The 14,249-nt window shown below is 39.2% G+C and overlaps 1 protein-coding gene across 4 annotated transcripts in view; it reads left to right on the top strand.

The window, feature by feature from the left end:
• SETD3 (SET domain containing 3, actin N3(tau)-histidine methyltransferase) overlaps positions 1 to 7,699 on the top strand; it is a 79,626-nt gene extending 71,927 nt beyond the window's left edge. For all 4 annotated transcript variants that reach the window (XM_077123502.1, XM_077123504.1, XM_077123501.1 and 1 more), the window contains 5 exons: positions 94 to 168; positions 1,268 to 1,434; positions 2,301 to 2,386; positions 5,429 to 5,589; positions 6,315 to 7,699. In XM_077123502.1, the coding sequence (XP_076979617.1) occupies positions 94 to 168; positions 1,268 to 1,434; positions 2,301 to 2,386; positions 5,429 to 5,589; positions 6,315 to 6,749 (924 nt within the window). In that variant the 3' untranslated portion in view covers positions 6,750 to 7,699. The remainder of the gene's footprint in view (positions 1 to 93; positions 169 to 1,267; positions 1,435 to 2,300; positions 2,387 to 5,428; positions 5,590 to 6,314) is intronic.
• Positions 7,700 to 14,249: the final 6,550 nt, after the last annotated feature.

The raw sequence follows: 14,249 nt of genomic DNA, 5'->3' as shown, positions 1-14,249 counted from the left end.
CCTTTTATCCTCTATTTGCCTCTTAAAGGAGAACCTGATGATTAAGGGGAGTGCAGATGTCTTTGGCTTACTGTTTTATGCTCCCCTGACCAGGTCACCACTGGCTACAACCTGGAGGACGACCGCTGTGAATGTGTGGCTCTGCAGGACTTTAGGGCTGGGGAGCAGGTAGGTTTCATGCCATGTCTGACAGAATCTGGGACAGCCAGTGGGCACTGAATTTAATACTATGTTGGTGGTTTCAAGATGGTATTGTGTTGGGATTTATATTTAGGGTTATTTGTTTTCTGGAACACGTCTTGAGATCTAAAGCTGGAATAGACATATTGTTCTTTGAATTGGATCTTTGGGTCCACAATGACAAACGATTTAAAAGCAGTTATTTGCACAACTGACCAATATTTGTAAAACTGGCAACTAAAAATTAAACCTGTGTTATAACACCAAAACTAATTTCTCATTTGCATAAACTACATGGTTTTCATTTTGTTTTCTGTTGATTAGAACCTTCTTTATAAAGAGGCAGTCTGATCGAGTGGCAAAACATAAGATAATCAGGAGCCGAATGAAGTCTGTCTTGTATAAACATTTTAATCTAAATTTTAATTGGGGCGGATGCTGGGTTAAGCTTTTCTTTGAGTTTAAAAATATGCATCTATATAATAAAACAAGTAGATATTAGAAAAAAAACCAACTGATGTCAGCCATTGACATTCTGATGGAAGTGAAATGAAAAATACCAATCTAATGAAGTACTGGTCTGCTATTTTTCTGAAGGAAAGTTCATCCCCCCTCTTCCCTCGCCACCCCCCCACCCACCCACCAGGTACAGAATTGCACAGAAATGAATTTCTGGCAGCTATTGCTTTAAACTCTTGTTCCAAAATAAACTCTCCTGAATTAAAAGAACAGGGAAAACATGGTGAATTTTTAAGTGAAGCCTTAAAGTAATAGACTTTGCTGTCCGTTGGCAGGAGAAGAGGGTTATAAGAGGGGTCCAGTGGTTCCTTTGTGTACCGATCTACCAGTCTGGGGCTTCCTCAGCCCATCTCAGGCTATTTCAAAAGCTGGGAAAAGTATACTCCTTGCTCACACTTCATCTTAGGTACACATAATATATAAAATAGATGTATGCTGACTAGAACTGTTTGGTTTCATTAGTGTAAATAGCATTAAATGTAAGAGTTCTAATACTTTGCACTGCTCTGTATTAAGAATGAATATTAAGTTTGTTTTGTTTCTTTGTTTTTTCTTTGCTGCATCTTAGATTTACATTTTTTATGGCACTCGGTCGAATGCAGAGTTTGTGATCCACAGTGGTTTTTTCTTTGACAATAATTCGCACGACAGAGTGAAAATAAAGCTTGGAGTGAGTAAAAGCGACAGGCTGTACGCCATGAAAGCTGAGGTCTTGGCTCGCGCTGGCATCCCAACGTATGTAGGAAAAAAACGGTCATCTCTTTCCTGTGGTACTGGAAATAGCTCCAATTCCATAGAGTTTAATTGGTCTGTTAATAAAATTTCTCCATAGTAGTTTATCTTGATCCCTTTATCCCAGTTACACCACAGATTTAAGCCATTGAAATGCATGGAGGTTTGCAGATATTTTCAGATAAACCTAGTTGGGTCATTTTGGGCATTCCAAGTAAGTTCTTAGGGGTCTGGCCTGAAATCGTCCTAAGTTAACTACTTTAGTATCATTAATGTCTTTTGCCTTGAAAAAGTTAATGACCAGGATCAATTTATTTCATTTACTTCTTTGCCACCATTAGTTTCTGTATTGAAGTCATGATCCTCAGTGATTTCAAGAATTTCTGCTTAAATAATTTAAGATATTCTTACATTCAAAATGCAAAATGATCAAGAAGATAAAAATTGTGATTTATTAGTTCCCCAGGGAATGGAAGAGCCATTCTTAATGAAAATGGATTACCCAGACCTTTTTTTTCATGAGCTTGTCAATATTTGATTAATGGTTAAAATGTGAACTCAATGTAAATTGTCGTTAATATTTTTTAAGAACCCTGGGTATGTTTAATTCTCTTAATATGTTGTATGCAACCTGAGATTAAAGCTTTTAGAGCCTAGAAAAACTGGCAGAGATGGTCCTTTCCAGGGCATAACCCTCCCAGTGCATCAGCCCATGCCTTCAAAAATTGGGCTTTCATAGTTAGAATGACTCATTCTGGCTCAGCTCTCCTTGAGAATGGCCATACATAGTGTAGATGTAAGGGATTTCATTTTGGAACAAGTAGATAACTCCACCAGGGTGACTGATCTTGCTTCCTGTTTTTTGTCAGTTCCAGTGTCTTTGCATTGCATTTTACGGAGCCACCCATCTCTGCCCAACTCCTGGCTTTTCTCCGGGTCTTCTGCATGACTGAAGGTAAGTCTTTTCTGGGGTTTGGTGGCGGGGGGGAGTGGGGGAAGGAATGTTGCTTTATTTTAAAATTTTATTCATGGAAGTATAAAGCCTAAGAATTCAGATGAATAATAAAACTATTTAAAGGAGGAGGAGGAGAGATGGCATCATTGGAGAAGAAAGAAATTGATCTCTTTTACTCTGAAAATATTTTATTAAATCCTTCAATGTGTTGTCATTATTCATTTTTCCTAGCTGTTTTTTGTTTTTGTTTTTGTTTTTGCATAGGCAGGCAACGGGAATCAAATCCAGGTCTCCAGCATGGCTGGTGAGGATTCTGCCTGCTGAGCCACCATGACCTGCCCTATTCATTTTTAGTATCTAAATAATTCGTTGCTGCACTGAAAGAAAACTTAAAATATCTTGGTTATCTAAGTATATTGAAATTCCGTATTTGTAGATATGAGTTTTTGATGTGCCTATTGCCTAAGACTGGCAAAGCCTAAACACACTCACAGTGTACAGATACTTTTCAGTTACCTAGCATAGTTAATTATCAATTGATAATTGAAGTCTTGTAATCAGTGATGGTATACATGGACCAACCATATGACTTCATTTGTTAACCAACTCTATATTCTGAATCTGATATTGTTAACAAATATTTCACACCAGGCATCCTGTTAGAGTAAAGAAACATTCCAGTCAGAACCCATATGGAACAAATGAAGTTCCTGTCTGTAGCCCCTTATTTCAGGCACAAAAATAGAAAATAAATATATGTATTGAGCATATTCTCTTTTATTATTTGTTTAAAGTAAGTCTTTTGAAGTTAATGAGATTTGATCCATTGTGGTTGTATTTTCACGTATCATCCTAAAATGTACTTCTCCAAATTCCCTGGTCCTGAGATTTCATTTTTAATTGTGTGTGTGTGTGTGTGTTGAAGTCATCATTGTTGTAAACTACCTTAAACACACTGGGTAGGAATAAGAGAATAGAATGATTGATGATTGGATAGACAAGAGTTCTTCTGGAAAGGAGCTGCTGGAGCATTAGGGAAAGGGCAGTTATGGTCATAGCAGTAAATCATGGCCTTTGGAGAGGGGGAGGTATGCTGTGCTCAACTGTCCTCACAGTGCCAGGGCTTGACTTTGTGATGGAGGCAGCAGAAACTTGGTCTCCAAAAACAGAGGCAATTTAAACACCAACTACAGAACCCAGGCAACCTGTGATATGATAATTGTTCCTTACAAGCAGACATGTATTACTGTGCATTTACATAAGTGTAAATTTTTTGGTGAGTTTTGTACTTTGGTAGTTGTTTATCCATTCAGTTTAATGAACACAAGGTTAAGGCTAATGGTGGGCTTTTCTTGCATATAATATAGGCATACAGAGTTGAATGTCACAGTTTGTACTCTCAAGGAATTTACAATTAAGAAAGATGATAGTGGTGGTAATCTCTGTAATTTTGGAGTACCCACTATGTCCAGGCATGATGCTCCAATGCTCCATGGTTAATTTCAGATCTCACCAGCCAAGAGAGATAGCTGTACCCACTGTACTGATGTGGAAAGTCGAGTTGGAAGAGGGTGAGCCCTTTTGCCAAGCTTAGACTCCAGAGCCTATACCCCAGGAGCATTCCAGTCCCTTCGTCAGTGTTTCTGACAGCCCCCGTTCCTACACTGCCGTATTCCCCTTTTTGTAGGTTTTCTTTCTCCAGGAATATGAAGTGAGTCTAGTTTACTGTGAAAAAGTAGAAGAGAAAGACAACTCTGGCTTCTTCCTCATCAGCTTTCTAACACTGAGGAGTAAAACTTGGGCGGAGGATTGGATTTGAGGAAGAAAACCAAAATAATAGTAACCTGAAGTCTTGGGGCTGCTGAAAAGAAGATTGTATCACTCTAAGGAAGTGGAGTTTTTTTTTTAATCTTCATTTTTTCATACGAAGAGTATAAACTAAAGGATCAAAAAATTTTGAAAATCCTGAATTTTATCCCAATCTTTAGCTAACAAATACTACTTAATGAATTTCTTTCTTGAACATTTAGAGTAACTTGTATTTTCCTTTTTAAATACTTGACTCATTTTAGGTTCGTTGATGCTTTTAATTTCTCTTTAGACTTAGAAAGACAGTTTGTCATGTCAAGACAATTGATGTATTCTTTGAATTACTCTAACTAATACTAATAAAACTTTGGTTTGCTGGCAGCAGAAGTTCTTCAATTTGAATTGTAAATAGTGACAGCTGTGGGGCATTTTGCTCTGAAAGAGATACTGTCTCATAATTACATAAGAAGCATGGGCCTGTTTCTTGAGAATGAATAGGATCAGTTTGGTCTTTTGGAGATAATGTGCCAAGAGAGAAAATGCTTGGAGCAGTTGCTGAATTCTTTCCTCTTCTTAGATATATTTGAGGTAATTGAGATGTTCACTTGTGTTTATTTGTAATTCCTATTTAAATTCCTGACAAGTGAGACATATAGCCAAATTGTCCATTGACTAAGATTTTTTATAGGTGATTTTCTTGTTTCCTTCAGTTTATGGCTTACTTTGTTCTAAGATGAGATGAATAGCTTTCTCAGGTCAAGCACTAGAATAAGTACCAATCAGACTTAAATTTAGAAGGATCCTTCAATTGTTGAGACCGTTCATTTTGCCCATGTTCATCATTCACCTAAATGTCCTTTTGACCCAGTTGGTGTAATTGTACTCATGACAAACGAGAAGGGTATTGTCAAAATCAGGGATGTGCAGTGCAGATGATCTTTAGAATAATCTTGTGATACTGTCCAAAGCTCTTATTGTCCCTCATAAAAACAATGAAAGATGGAGTGTTTTGCCAAGGCTTGATCTGGATTCCAAATATAGACGACATCCTCTTGTTCCTTCCCTGAAACTTAGTTGTAACTCTGCTTTGGAGAGGCCCGAAAACACCCTGGTCATTTTAACTGCAGGAAAATGGCATTATTGGAAAAGATATTTTCTAGCGTGAGCTGCCTGTTACAGTGAGTCGTAGTACTGTTTTTCCTCCTAACAGATTGCTATTTATATTTCTTGTAGAGGAATTGAAAGAACATTTGCTAGGAGAAAATGCTATCGATAGAATCTTCACTTTGGGTAACTCTGAGTTTCCGGTTAGCTGGGAGAATGAAATCAGACTTTGGACATTTCTTGAAGACAGAGCATCACTTCTTTTAAAAACATATAAAACAACTACTGAGGTAATTAGACAGAATAAGTAAGGATTTAAGCTTTGTCCTGTTTTTAAAGATGTTAAACAAGAGGTTATGTCTTGAATGTGAGTAACTGTAACTCTTCAGCCAAATAATTGTATATTTGATATTTTTCATTCAACATGTTAATACTTTTTCTGTTTAGAATGTTTATACTTAGTAAAGCAATCATTGAGGTACTATTGATTGGAAGATAAATTTAAAAAAATTGTTTCATCACTCTAATCTAATTTCCAATTCATGTGATGCTGCAAATCTAAGTTTTAATTTGTGCTTTCAGAGTTTACCATTGAACCACTAGCCTCAAACACTTCCTTCTCATTCACTCATTCATTCATTCAAACCATTCAGATGGCTGAGCCCTGCAGCGACATCAGTGAACAAAACAGAGAATGATTTTTAAAAGAAGTGAAGGAAATCAGATGTTAGAGCACCATTCAATTTAGGCTTTTTATTTTGTTTTTGTTTTATAACAGTCATACTGAGGTGTCATTTACATACAGTAAAATCCTGCCTTTTTAAGTTTACAGAGTTTGATATAAGTGTAGAGTTATGTTGCCACTTCCTGCTGAGATTTAGAGTCTGTCCAACACCCCCAAAAGCTCCCTTGTGCTCTGACCTCTGACTCCAGGTTACAGCCCATCTCCCTCCTGTCACTACAGTTTTGCTGATTTAGAATTGTTATAATTAATTTTGGTTTTTTTTTTTTCCAGGAAGATAAGTCCTTCTTAAGAAACCATGACCTTTCTGTTCGTGCAACCATGGCCATCAAATTGCGCTTAGGTGAAAAAGAGATTTTGGAAAAAGCTGTCAAGAGTGCGGCTGTCAACCGGGAGTACTTCCGCAAACAGATGGAGGAAAAGGCCCCACTTCCCAAATACGAGGAGAGTAACCTTGGGCTGTTGGAGAGTGGTGTGGCGGACTCGAGGCTTCCCCTTGTCCTGAGGAACCTGGAGGAGGAGGCAGGTGTGCAGGAGGCCTTAGCACTCCAGGCGAAGGCCACAGAAAATGGGCTCGTAAATGGTGAACGCTCTATCCCCAATGGGACCAGGTCAGAAAAAGAAAATTTAAAGCAGGAAGAAAGTAAAAGAGCAATCGGAGATGCCAAAGAATCGTCTTCAGACAGCACTGATGAAGTTAAAGAGTAGCTCTGAGATGAAGCCCTATCTGTTGGGAAATTCAGTTTAGCAAAAGTTTATGAACAGTCCATTTACATCGCTGTGTTTCCTTGTTAACATTTTTCTTTCCGCAGAGAGGAAGATATGTTTTTGCTGCTTTATATAAAAATGATTTTTTTTAAGTTATTTAAAAAATCTAACTTCCCTTTTCAATTAAGATTGCCATCTTGCTTCTAGGCAAAAATACAAGTTCAACATCATCACCACCACCAAAGGGGGAAGAGGTGCCTTTGGAAGATTTAGCAGACCCATTGTGGGCAAATATATTTTCTTCTGGGGAAGAATTCAGTTCTTCTATCAGCTGTGCTTTTGTTGGCCTGTCATTTTGACGACCAGAATTAAAGCTTGCGCTGTCTCCTGCCAACAAGAGGCGATGGCAAGACTCTGGGAATTCAGCATCAAGGTGGGAAAGTTGCGCAGCGGAAAATGGGATTGCTTAAGAAACTTTGGAGTATCTGGGCAAAATCTTTTTAGTTTTAGTTTTTCCCTTAAAAAATGTAACACCCTAGTACCGAAAGAAAGGTAAGGTGGCAACCTTATTTTTAATAATTTTAAATATTGATGATAATCCTAATTATATAAATATATATATACACATATACTTAGTGATTTCTAAAGATTTGTTTACATTTTGTGTTTTATTTTACTGTATTAAGAACTTGTCCTTTCTCCTCAAATCAAAGTAGGGCACTGCATCATCCTTCTAATTTTTAATGTTGGCTCTAATTTTAAAGTGGTGCATTTGATTTCCACTGTTTGGTAATGTGGAGTTTGAAAACAAACAGGTGACCCACAGCTTTAAGTGGTGGTGTTCAAAGTGAGGCGGCTCCCTGGCTTTTCTGGTTTTCACAACAAGCTAGAGATTTTCAAAGCTACACTTTTGATTAAAAACCCTTATTAAAAGGAAAACATGATTAATATTTTTGTCTATTCCTTTTCTTTGGAGTGGGTCACATCCTTTGAATTGAGCTTCCCTACATACCATTTTTGCTTATTCAGTGCATATTTTTTGAACCTTGAAGATGTGCCTTGCCCTCTGCTCACCCTGAGAATACAGATGGATGAGAGAGCTAGCCAGGAGCCTGCAGCCAGCCTCCTCACTAGCCTGTAGGGTGGGTACTTCCAGTGAGGACAGACCGGCAGTAGGCACACAGGAAAAGGAGCACTTAAGGCATGGGATTGTCCTGGGGAAGACGGTGTCTCTTCCCCCAAATCCAACCAGTTTTCAAGTTAGTGATTGCCAGTCTTCCTTACCTACAAATTTTCACCTTGTGTCTGATATCCTGTTGGGCACATCCCTTATTTTTAAGTGTTATGTAAATCATTCACCCAACTGTGTTAATAAACAGTAGTACAATAGAGGTAATCTGAAGAATGTACTCGGTGTTTCTCCTTGGAGGAGACAGAGCTCTGCAAATAAATTGTTAATTATCTACTGAGGATGTAGGTGAATAAGTATTTAAGACATTGTCATTAGAGCCTAGGATGCTGTGTACGTGCTGCATTGAACACTAGTGACAAGTTACATTTTTAGGTGAGGTTGACAACATTTATCTGCTTTAAAATGACTGTATATTTCCCACACTGTTGATTTCTATGCAGTTGAAGCTTATTAATAAGAGGATGCATGTGATGGCCATTTTCACATCAGCCTTATGCCTGAGATAATTTGCCAGAAATATCAATAGCCTATAAAGTGTACATATTAATTTCCAAAAGGCAAAAGCACTGTGATCCTTGAGTTTTCTATTCTCTTGTTTAAAAGCCCCAGAGACTAGACTTTTTATGACTGATTTGTCTGTAGATATAGTTGCTTGTTGCACTAAAGTTTTCAAGCCTAACATTAAAAATGTAGTTTGAAAAAAAGTATGTACCAGTCATATGTAAAATAGCTTCATGAGACTGAATAGTTTCCAAAATATTCCCTGAAAAAGATCTGCATTGAGATGGATTTGGAGTGCTGGCCTGGGAGTCGGGACCCATAAGCTCTTCTAGTCCTCACCCTTCATTAGTGAGCTATTCTTTGGACATCAGCTTCTTCACTTACTTGTAAGAGAAAAGAATGGAATGGTAATAAATTACCAAAAGTGTGTGCTTTAAAATTCAGACTGTTACTCTGCCAATTAGTTCTCAATCGATGGGGTCTTTTTGTTAAGATTATTGGACCAGGAAATGATTATGTGAGTTATGCTTCCAGTTGAGGCAGCCTGTGTATTGGCAACATAAAAATGGCACTCATAAGAACAGAACTTTTTCGATGTCAAGAGATTGAGTGTCTCCTGAACAATATTACTTGCCTAACTTAGGTAGAATTGCCCCAAAATGACTCTTTAACATTGGTGCAACCACAGCACCTATTAGTCATCCTCTTTGCCCAATTATGGTTCAGCAGAGACAGTGCTGCCTGCACAAACACTTGGAGCTGCAACATAAGAATTTGAGAATTGAGGAAAAGTGATTAAATTGGCATTGAAGAACCCTCATTGCCATCTGTCATGAAAATAGACCTTTCTCTCAAATTATTTTAAAGTTTACTTTCTTAATGCTTTTGGATAAGAGGCTGTTCAGGCTAGTCATTGGAAAAATGCCAGATTTTGCTTCTGTTTCCTTAGCTCTATGTGTTATTTGTGTAAACAGTTAGCAATTAGATTTCACTAGCCCAGAAAAACCAACCAGTTTTTCATGCAAACTGGCAATTGATAGGTGATGTTACCCCAGCAGTTTCTAGAATAGGCTCACTAGAAGATGCATTTAATTTTTGTTTGAGAGAGATGGGGTAAGATATTTAAAATATTACCAGGTTCTCAATACAGAAGAATTATAGTGTTGTGCGCAGTTAAACCTTCACTTAAAAACAAGGGAATCCGTTTTCTGGAAATCATTACTCAGTATTATTTTGCCTGTTGATATGTACATGTTAGTGCAAGATAATATTAATAGTAAAAAAGAAAGTACCTGTGACTTGAGCTCAGCACTGACTAGAAACCAAACCAGGAATTGTAGTTAGTGGCATTTGGTCTAGGGATGAATTTCAGAGAGCCCAGATCTTAAAGTATTGGCTATAACCATGGCTCCAGTGAGAAGCTTTTTATATGATATATTTTGCTATGTTCATATTATTATTGATCTGGCAAAATGAATGTGGCAAATAGGATATAGCTAATAATCTGACCCAAGAATTTGGCTCATTTTGATTTAAATGTCAGCTTCAGGTAGGTCTAGAGTAGAACCCAGCAATCTCATTGAGGGTCACCCTACTATTTTAATCAGCAGTACCATATATAGTGTATTCCTAAAATTCTGCATATAAATCAAATTTGAGTGACTTGAATTGTATTTTAAATGCACTGGCAAACTTATCATTTAATGAAGTTGCAGTGTTGGTCCTGGCTCCACTGGGGCTAAAAAGAGGAAGCTTTAGCAGGGAGGGACCTGACCCCTGTGGACACGTATTTGAAGAGCTGTCACATGAAGAAGGATTCTGCTTACTCATTGTCTTTCCAGAAGGCACAGATAGGGCCAGCAGGTTGGGAAGGCAAATTTCAGCTGTGATGAAGCATTTTCCAAACAGAGTGGTCCCCAAACAGACGTTTATGTGACTTGCGCTCACTGCATGAGACCAGCAGGCAGCCAGCAGACGGGGGTTTCAGTTGGAGATCCTGCAGCCGATGGGAAGAGGGTATGCTAAACATCCGTGTGCTTTGATTTTGTTAAACCATTTACAGAGTACTAGGGAGGCAGTATATGGTGGCCAAGAGTACAAACTCTGGAACATATGGACCTAGGTTCCAATAGCAGCACTGCTTTCTCTCCTAGCTGTGGGACCTTGGGCCCGTCACTGGATGTTCTTATCCTCCTTCAAGCCATTCCTTACCTTTAGAGGGTACTGGAAGGACCAAATGAGATCATGTATATAAAAGCTTCTGGGAGAGTGTCTGCTGCGTCCTAATAGTGAGTTATTACTATTTTCTAAGCCTGAGCCACTTCTGGGAGGCAGAAAATGTTAGCAGGACCGAGGACAGCAATATAATCCCTGCTCTCTTTGCAAGCAGCTTACACCCGTTGATTCAGGAATTTCAGACCTGGATTTAACAACATGGGTGTTTTTGGTGCAATGCTGGATAGAGTCTGTGGTTAATTCAAAGGTCGCTAGGAAATTCTTCCTGCTTTCAGGTGAACAGGTGGCCATAACCCACCTGAGTACACTTCTTTACCTAAGAGAGGCATGGAGCTTGCACTCTGACAACTCAAGGGGAAAATGAGCACTGGAAGAAGTGGCATTTGACTGAGCTTTGAGGGATGAACTTGGGAGCAGCAGGAAGAAGGCTGGGAATTGCCAGGTGTGGACAGGACAGGCCAAGCGCTTAGGCCTCTGGGAGAAATCCTGGCAGAGGCTCTTATTCCTGGAGACTGTGCTGGGTTGTCCGGGTCTGAGAGGAGAGCTCCTGTGGAAGTTCATATATCTTATCATGAGTAAATTTCTTTAAGCTTATAAAATGTAGTGATTGCCATTTCCTTTTAACACAAATGCCACTATTGGGATAACCCTTAGAAACAAGGTAAAAGTCCCTACAGCCTGTGGTTGTGAACTCCTTAGCATGGTTTATGGAGTTGGCAGAGTTAACGCAGATTGTCACACATCAACTCATAGTTTCAGAGTCTTTATTTAAACACCCTCTTACTCATGTGGGCCACTTTTCTTGACCCAGATCCTGCAGGTATGTGTGTGTGTATGAAACTCTCAGAACTCATATTCTTCAGTTTCAGGTACAGAGAAGTTTCTCGATATGGTTAAGGCCAGACTTTACGAAAAAACTTGTATATAAAATGCTGGGGCAAGTGAGGAGCTGTGCTGCCTTTACCAGTTCACCTTTGAATTCCTATTGCTGGTATAGTAATTGGCACATAGTACGTGCTCCAGAAAGGTTTCTTGAATGATTGAACAACCAACAAAGTGGGACAACCCTGTCTCTGGAACTGTAGTTAATAAGCTTCTCTAATGGAAAAAAAGGAAAGTGGGATTCTCCATCTATACCCCAACTCATCACGAGGGTTCTAGTAGGAAAGAGTCATTTACTCAAGTGTGGCTTGAACCTCAAAGCATGTTTTTCCATTTAGTAGTACATAGTTCTGCAGGAACTACTTGAGAATCATAAGGTCTGCTTCAAATCTAAAAATAACTGAGGTACTCTTTTGGGTTGCTGCTTTTGGGGGCAGCACAACTGGAAATAGTTATATTTGCAAGGTTTGTCCTAATGGCCCAGTGTCCTTTTGTGTATTGTGTGCCCATATCCCCTCAGGAACCTCCCATCTTTCTATTCTCTTTGCCTTTCATTAATGCAGAACTTGCTCTTCTGAGAAGGAAGATTCTTAACGCTCAAGGCCTTGGTAGTTTTCATCTGCAGAATGGAAACATAATTCTCCCAAGGCTACCGGGGGAGCAGCTGTGATAATAGATGTGACTCTCCCAGCACAGTGTGAGGTACATAAGTATTCAATAATTGGTTCCCATGGTTACCAAGTGAATAATGGCAGTAAACCTAAAAACTGAATTAATGGTAGATCTTGGATGGATGGAGAGAGAGATACTCCTATCAGCCCATGATTTCAGAATGTGGATCTCAGTTCAGTATGTCACTGTCATATTCACCATACTTTTCCAGCCTTGGTAGATATCTCAAGTAGAAAATATTGTATTTACTTATTTTTACATATTTATTTCAGTATGAAGAACCATCCAATAGGTACCCCTGAATTTCTTGGCTTTAAATTTTCAAATAAATGTTACAGGCAACTCAAAACACACCTTCCTCTAAATGTAGATGCAAATGACAACTGATTGAACAGCAAGAGATAGTTATAATCGTGTGCCACCTCAATAGACCTATTTCTGGAAATAATACTCTAGCTGGCACCAAAACATGTTGTCAAGTGAATCCTGAAATGCATCTAGAGAAACAGTTAATTGCTTTTTCATGCAAAAACTAAAAGAAAAAGTTTTGTTTTGTTTTGGTCATTGGCAATTGTCAAAATAACTAACATTAGGCTTATATTATCTGATGATTTTAGTGTTGACACCTTTAAGATGGCAGGATAATTACAGTTAGGAAATTCAGTTGTAACAGTCCTTGGATTTTCAAAGGACCAGAATGGGTGTTTTTGAAAAATTATATCAGGAAAAAAAGGAAAGTGGGATTTATTCCCAGCTCTACTTTTCTGTGCTGAGTATCAGCCTAGATCAAATTAAGGGCATGTTAATAACCTCCTTCCCTTCTCATCAGCCCTCCTCCTCTCTGAAAAAGCAGGTGCTATAATAGAAACACTGACACAAATGTATATCAGCATGGCTTGAACAGAGGTGGTGGTTTATGTAAAAGCCTTTCCGGTGTTATTTTTGCAAGACTGGGGCTCTGAGCGGAGCCCGAGGTGGAAAGCAGCCTGGTCTCGGGTGCTTTAGCCACATGTTGAGATGCTGTGGGAACCCGTGACTCATGCACCAGCCACACTAAGGAAAGCGCCCAGATCGAACAGTGTTTCATGGAATGGTTCTGGCTATTTTGCATACATTAACTGGGCTGAGTACTCAAAGTGCCAAAAGCCAAGTAACAGTTGGCTTTTAGCTTCTTGGAGGTGGCAAATGAGTAGTTATGACGTTTGACACGAAGTTGGCTGGGGGGAAGCAGGTGAGGGGCAGAAAGGGCATCCAAAGGACACTTGTTTCCACCAAAGATTGGAAACAGCAGTTTTTTCAAGTCAGGCTGCTACAAAGCATAGCCTACTAGAGATTTAAAACCCTCATACTACAGTGAACAGACTTTTCTGCTGCTGTCTCCTACACATCCAGGTGGTAGAGGCCAGTGGCAGAAGCCCTGTATCTCAGGTGACAAGAGGTAGACCAGGTGCAGTGCTGAGCCAGTGGGAACATGAGAGGTGTCCCCAAGGTCTCATCCCATTATTTCTTTCCTTAATAGGCTTCAAATCAGTGACATTTGTTGGTTCACCCAGATGTAATATGGCCAGGCAGTGAACTGGGCTCTAGGTTCAAACGGAGAGTGACAGGGGTGCCTACCCACACAGCACTTAAGATGGTGTGTCCCCCAACTCAGCCTGGAGGCCAAGGGGCACCTGGGGAAGCTTGGTTCGAGCCAGGTCTTAAAGGACATTCCATTTCTCTATTCTGGGCAGGGCCTTTAGTCACACGTTGTACAGGAATGTCTATTACAAGCGTGTTCTCTCCTAGTCTAATGTTTACTCCTACCCCACCCCCATACAAAGGCTCATCTGTTACCAAATAAAGCAGAATTTAAGTGTTTTTTTTTTTTTTTTTTTGCCACTTCACTTTAATGCTTTGAAAACATGCCTCAGAAAACTAGGGTCATCCTCTTGTTCTTAGAGACCACATTTTCAGATTTTCTAATGTTTTGGAATCTTCCAGAAGAGTGGTGGAATTATAAGAGGGGACGCACTATC

Source organism: Tamandua tetradactyla, chromosome 12 (assembly GCF_023851605.1).
Source record: "Tamandua tetradactyla isolate mTamTet1 chromosome 12, mTamTet1.pri, whole genome shotgun sequence".
Classification (NCBI taxonomy): Eukaryota; Metazoa; Chordata; class Mammalia; order Pilosa; family Myrmecophagidae; genus Tamandua; species Tamandua tetradactyla.
Note: the sequence above shows the minus strand (reverse complement) of the source record. Positions and strands in the feature narration are given on the sequence as shown.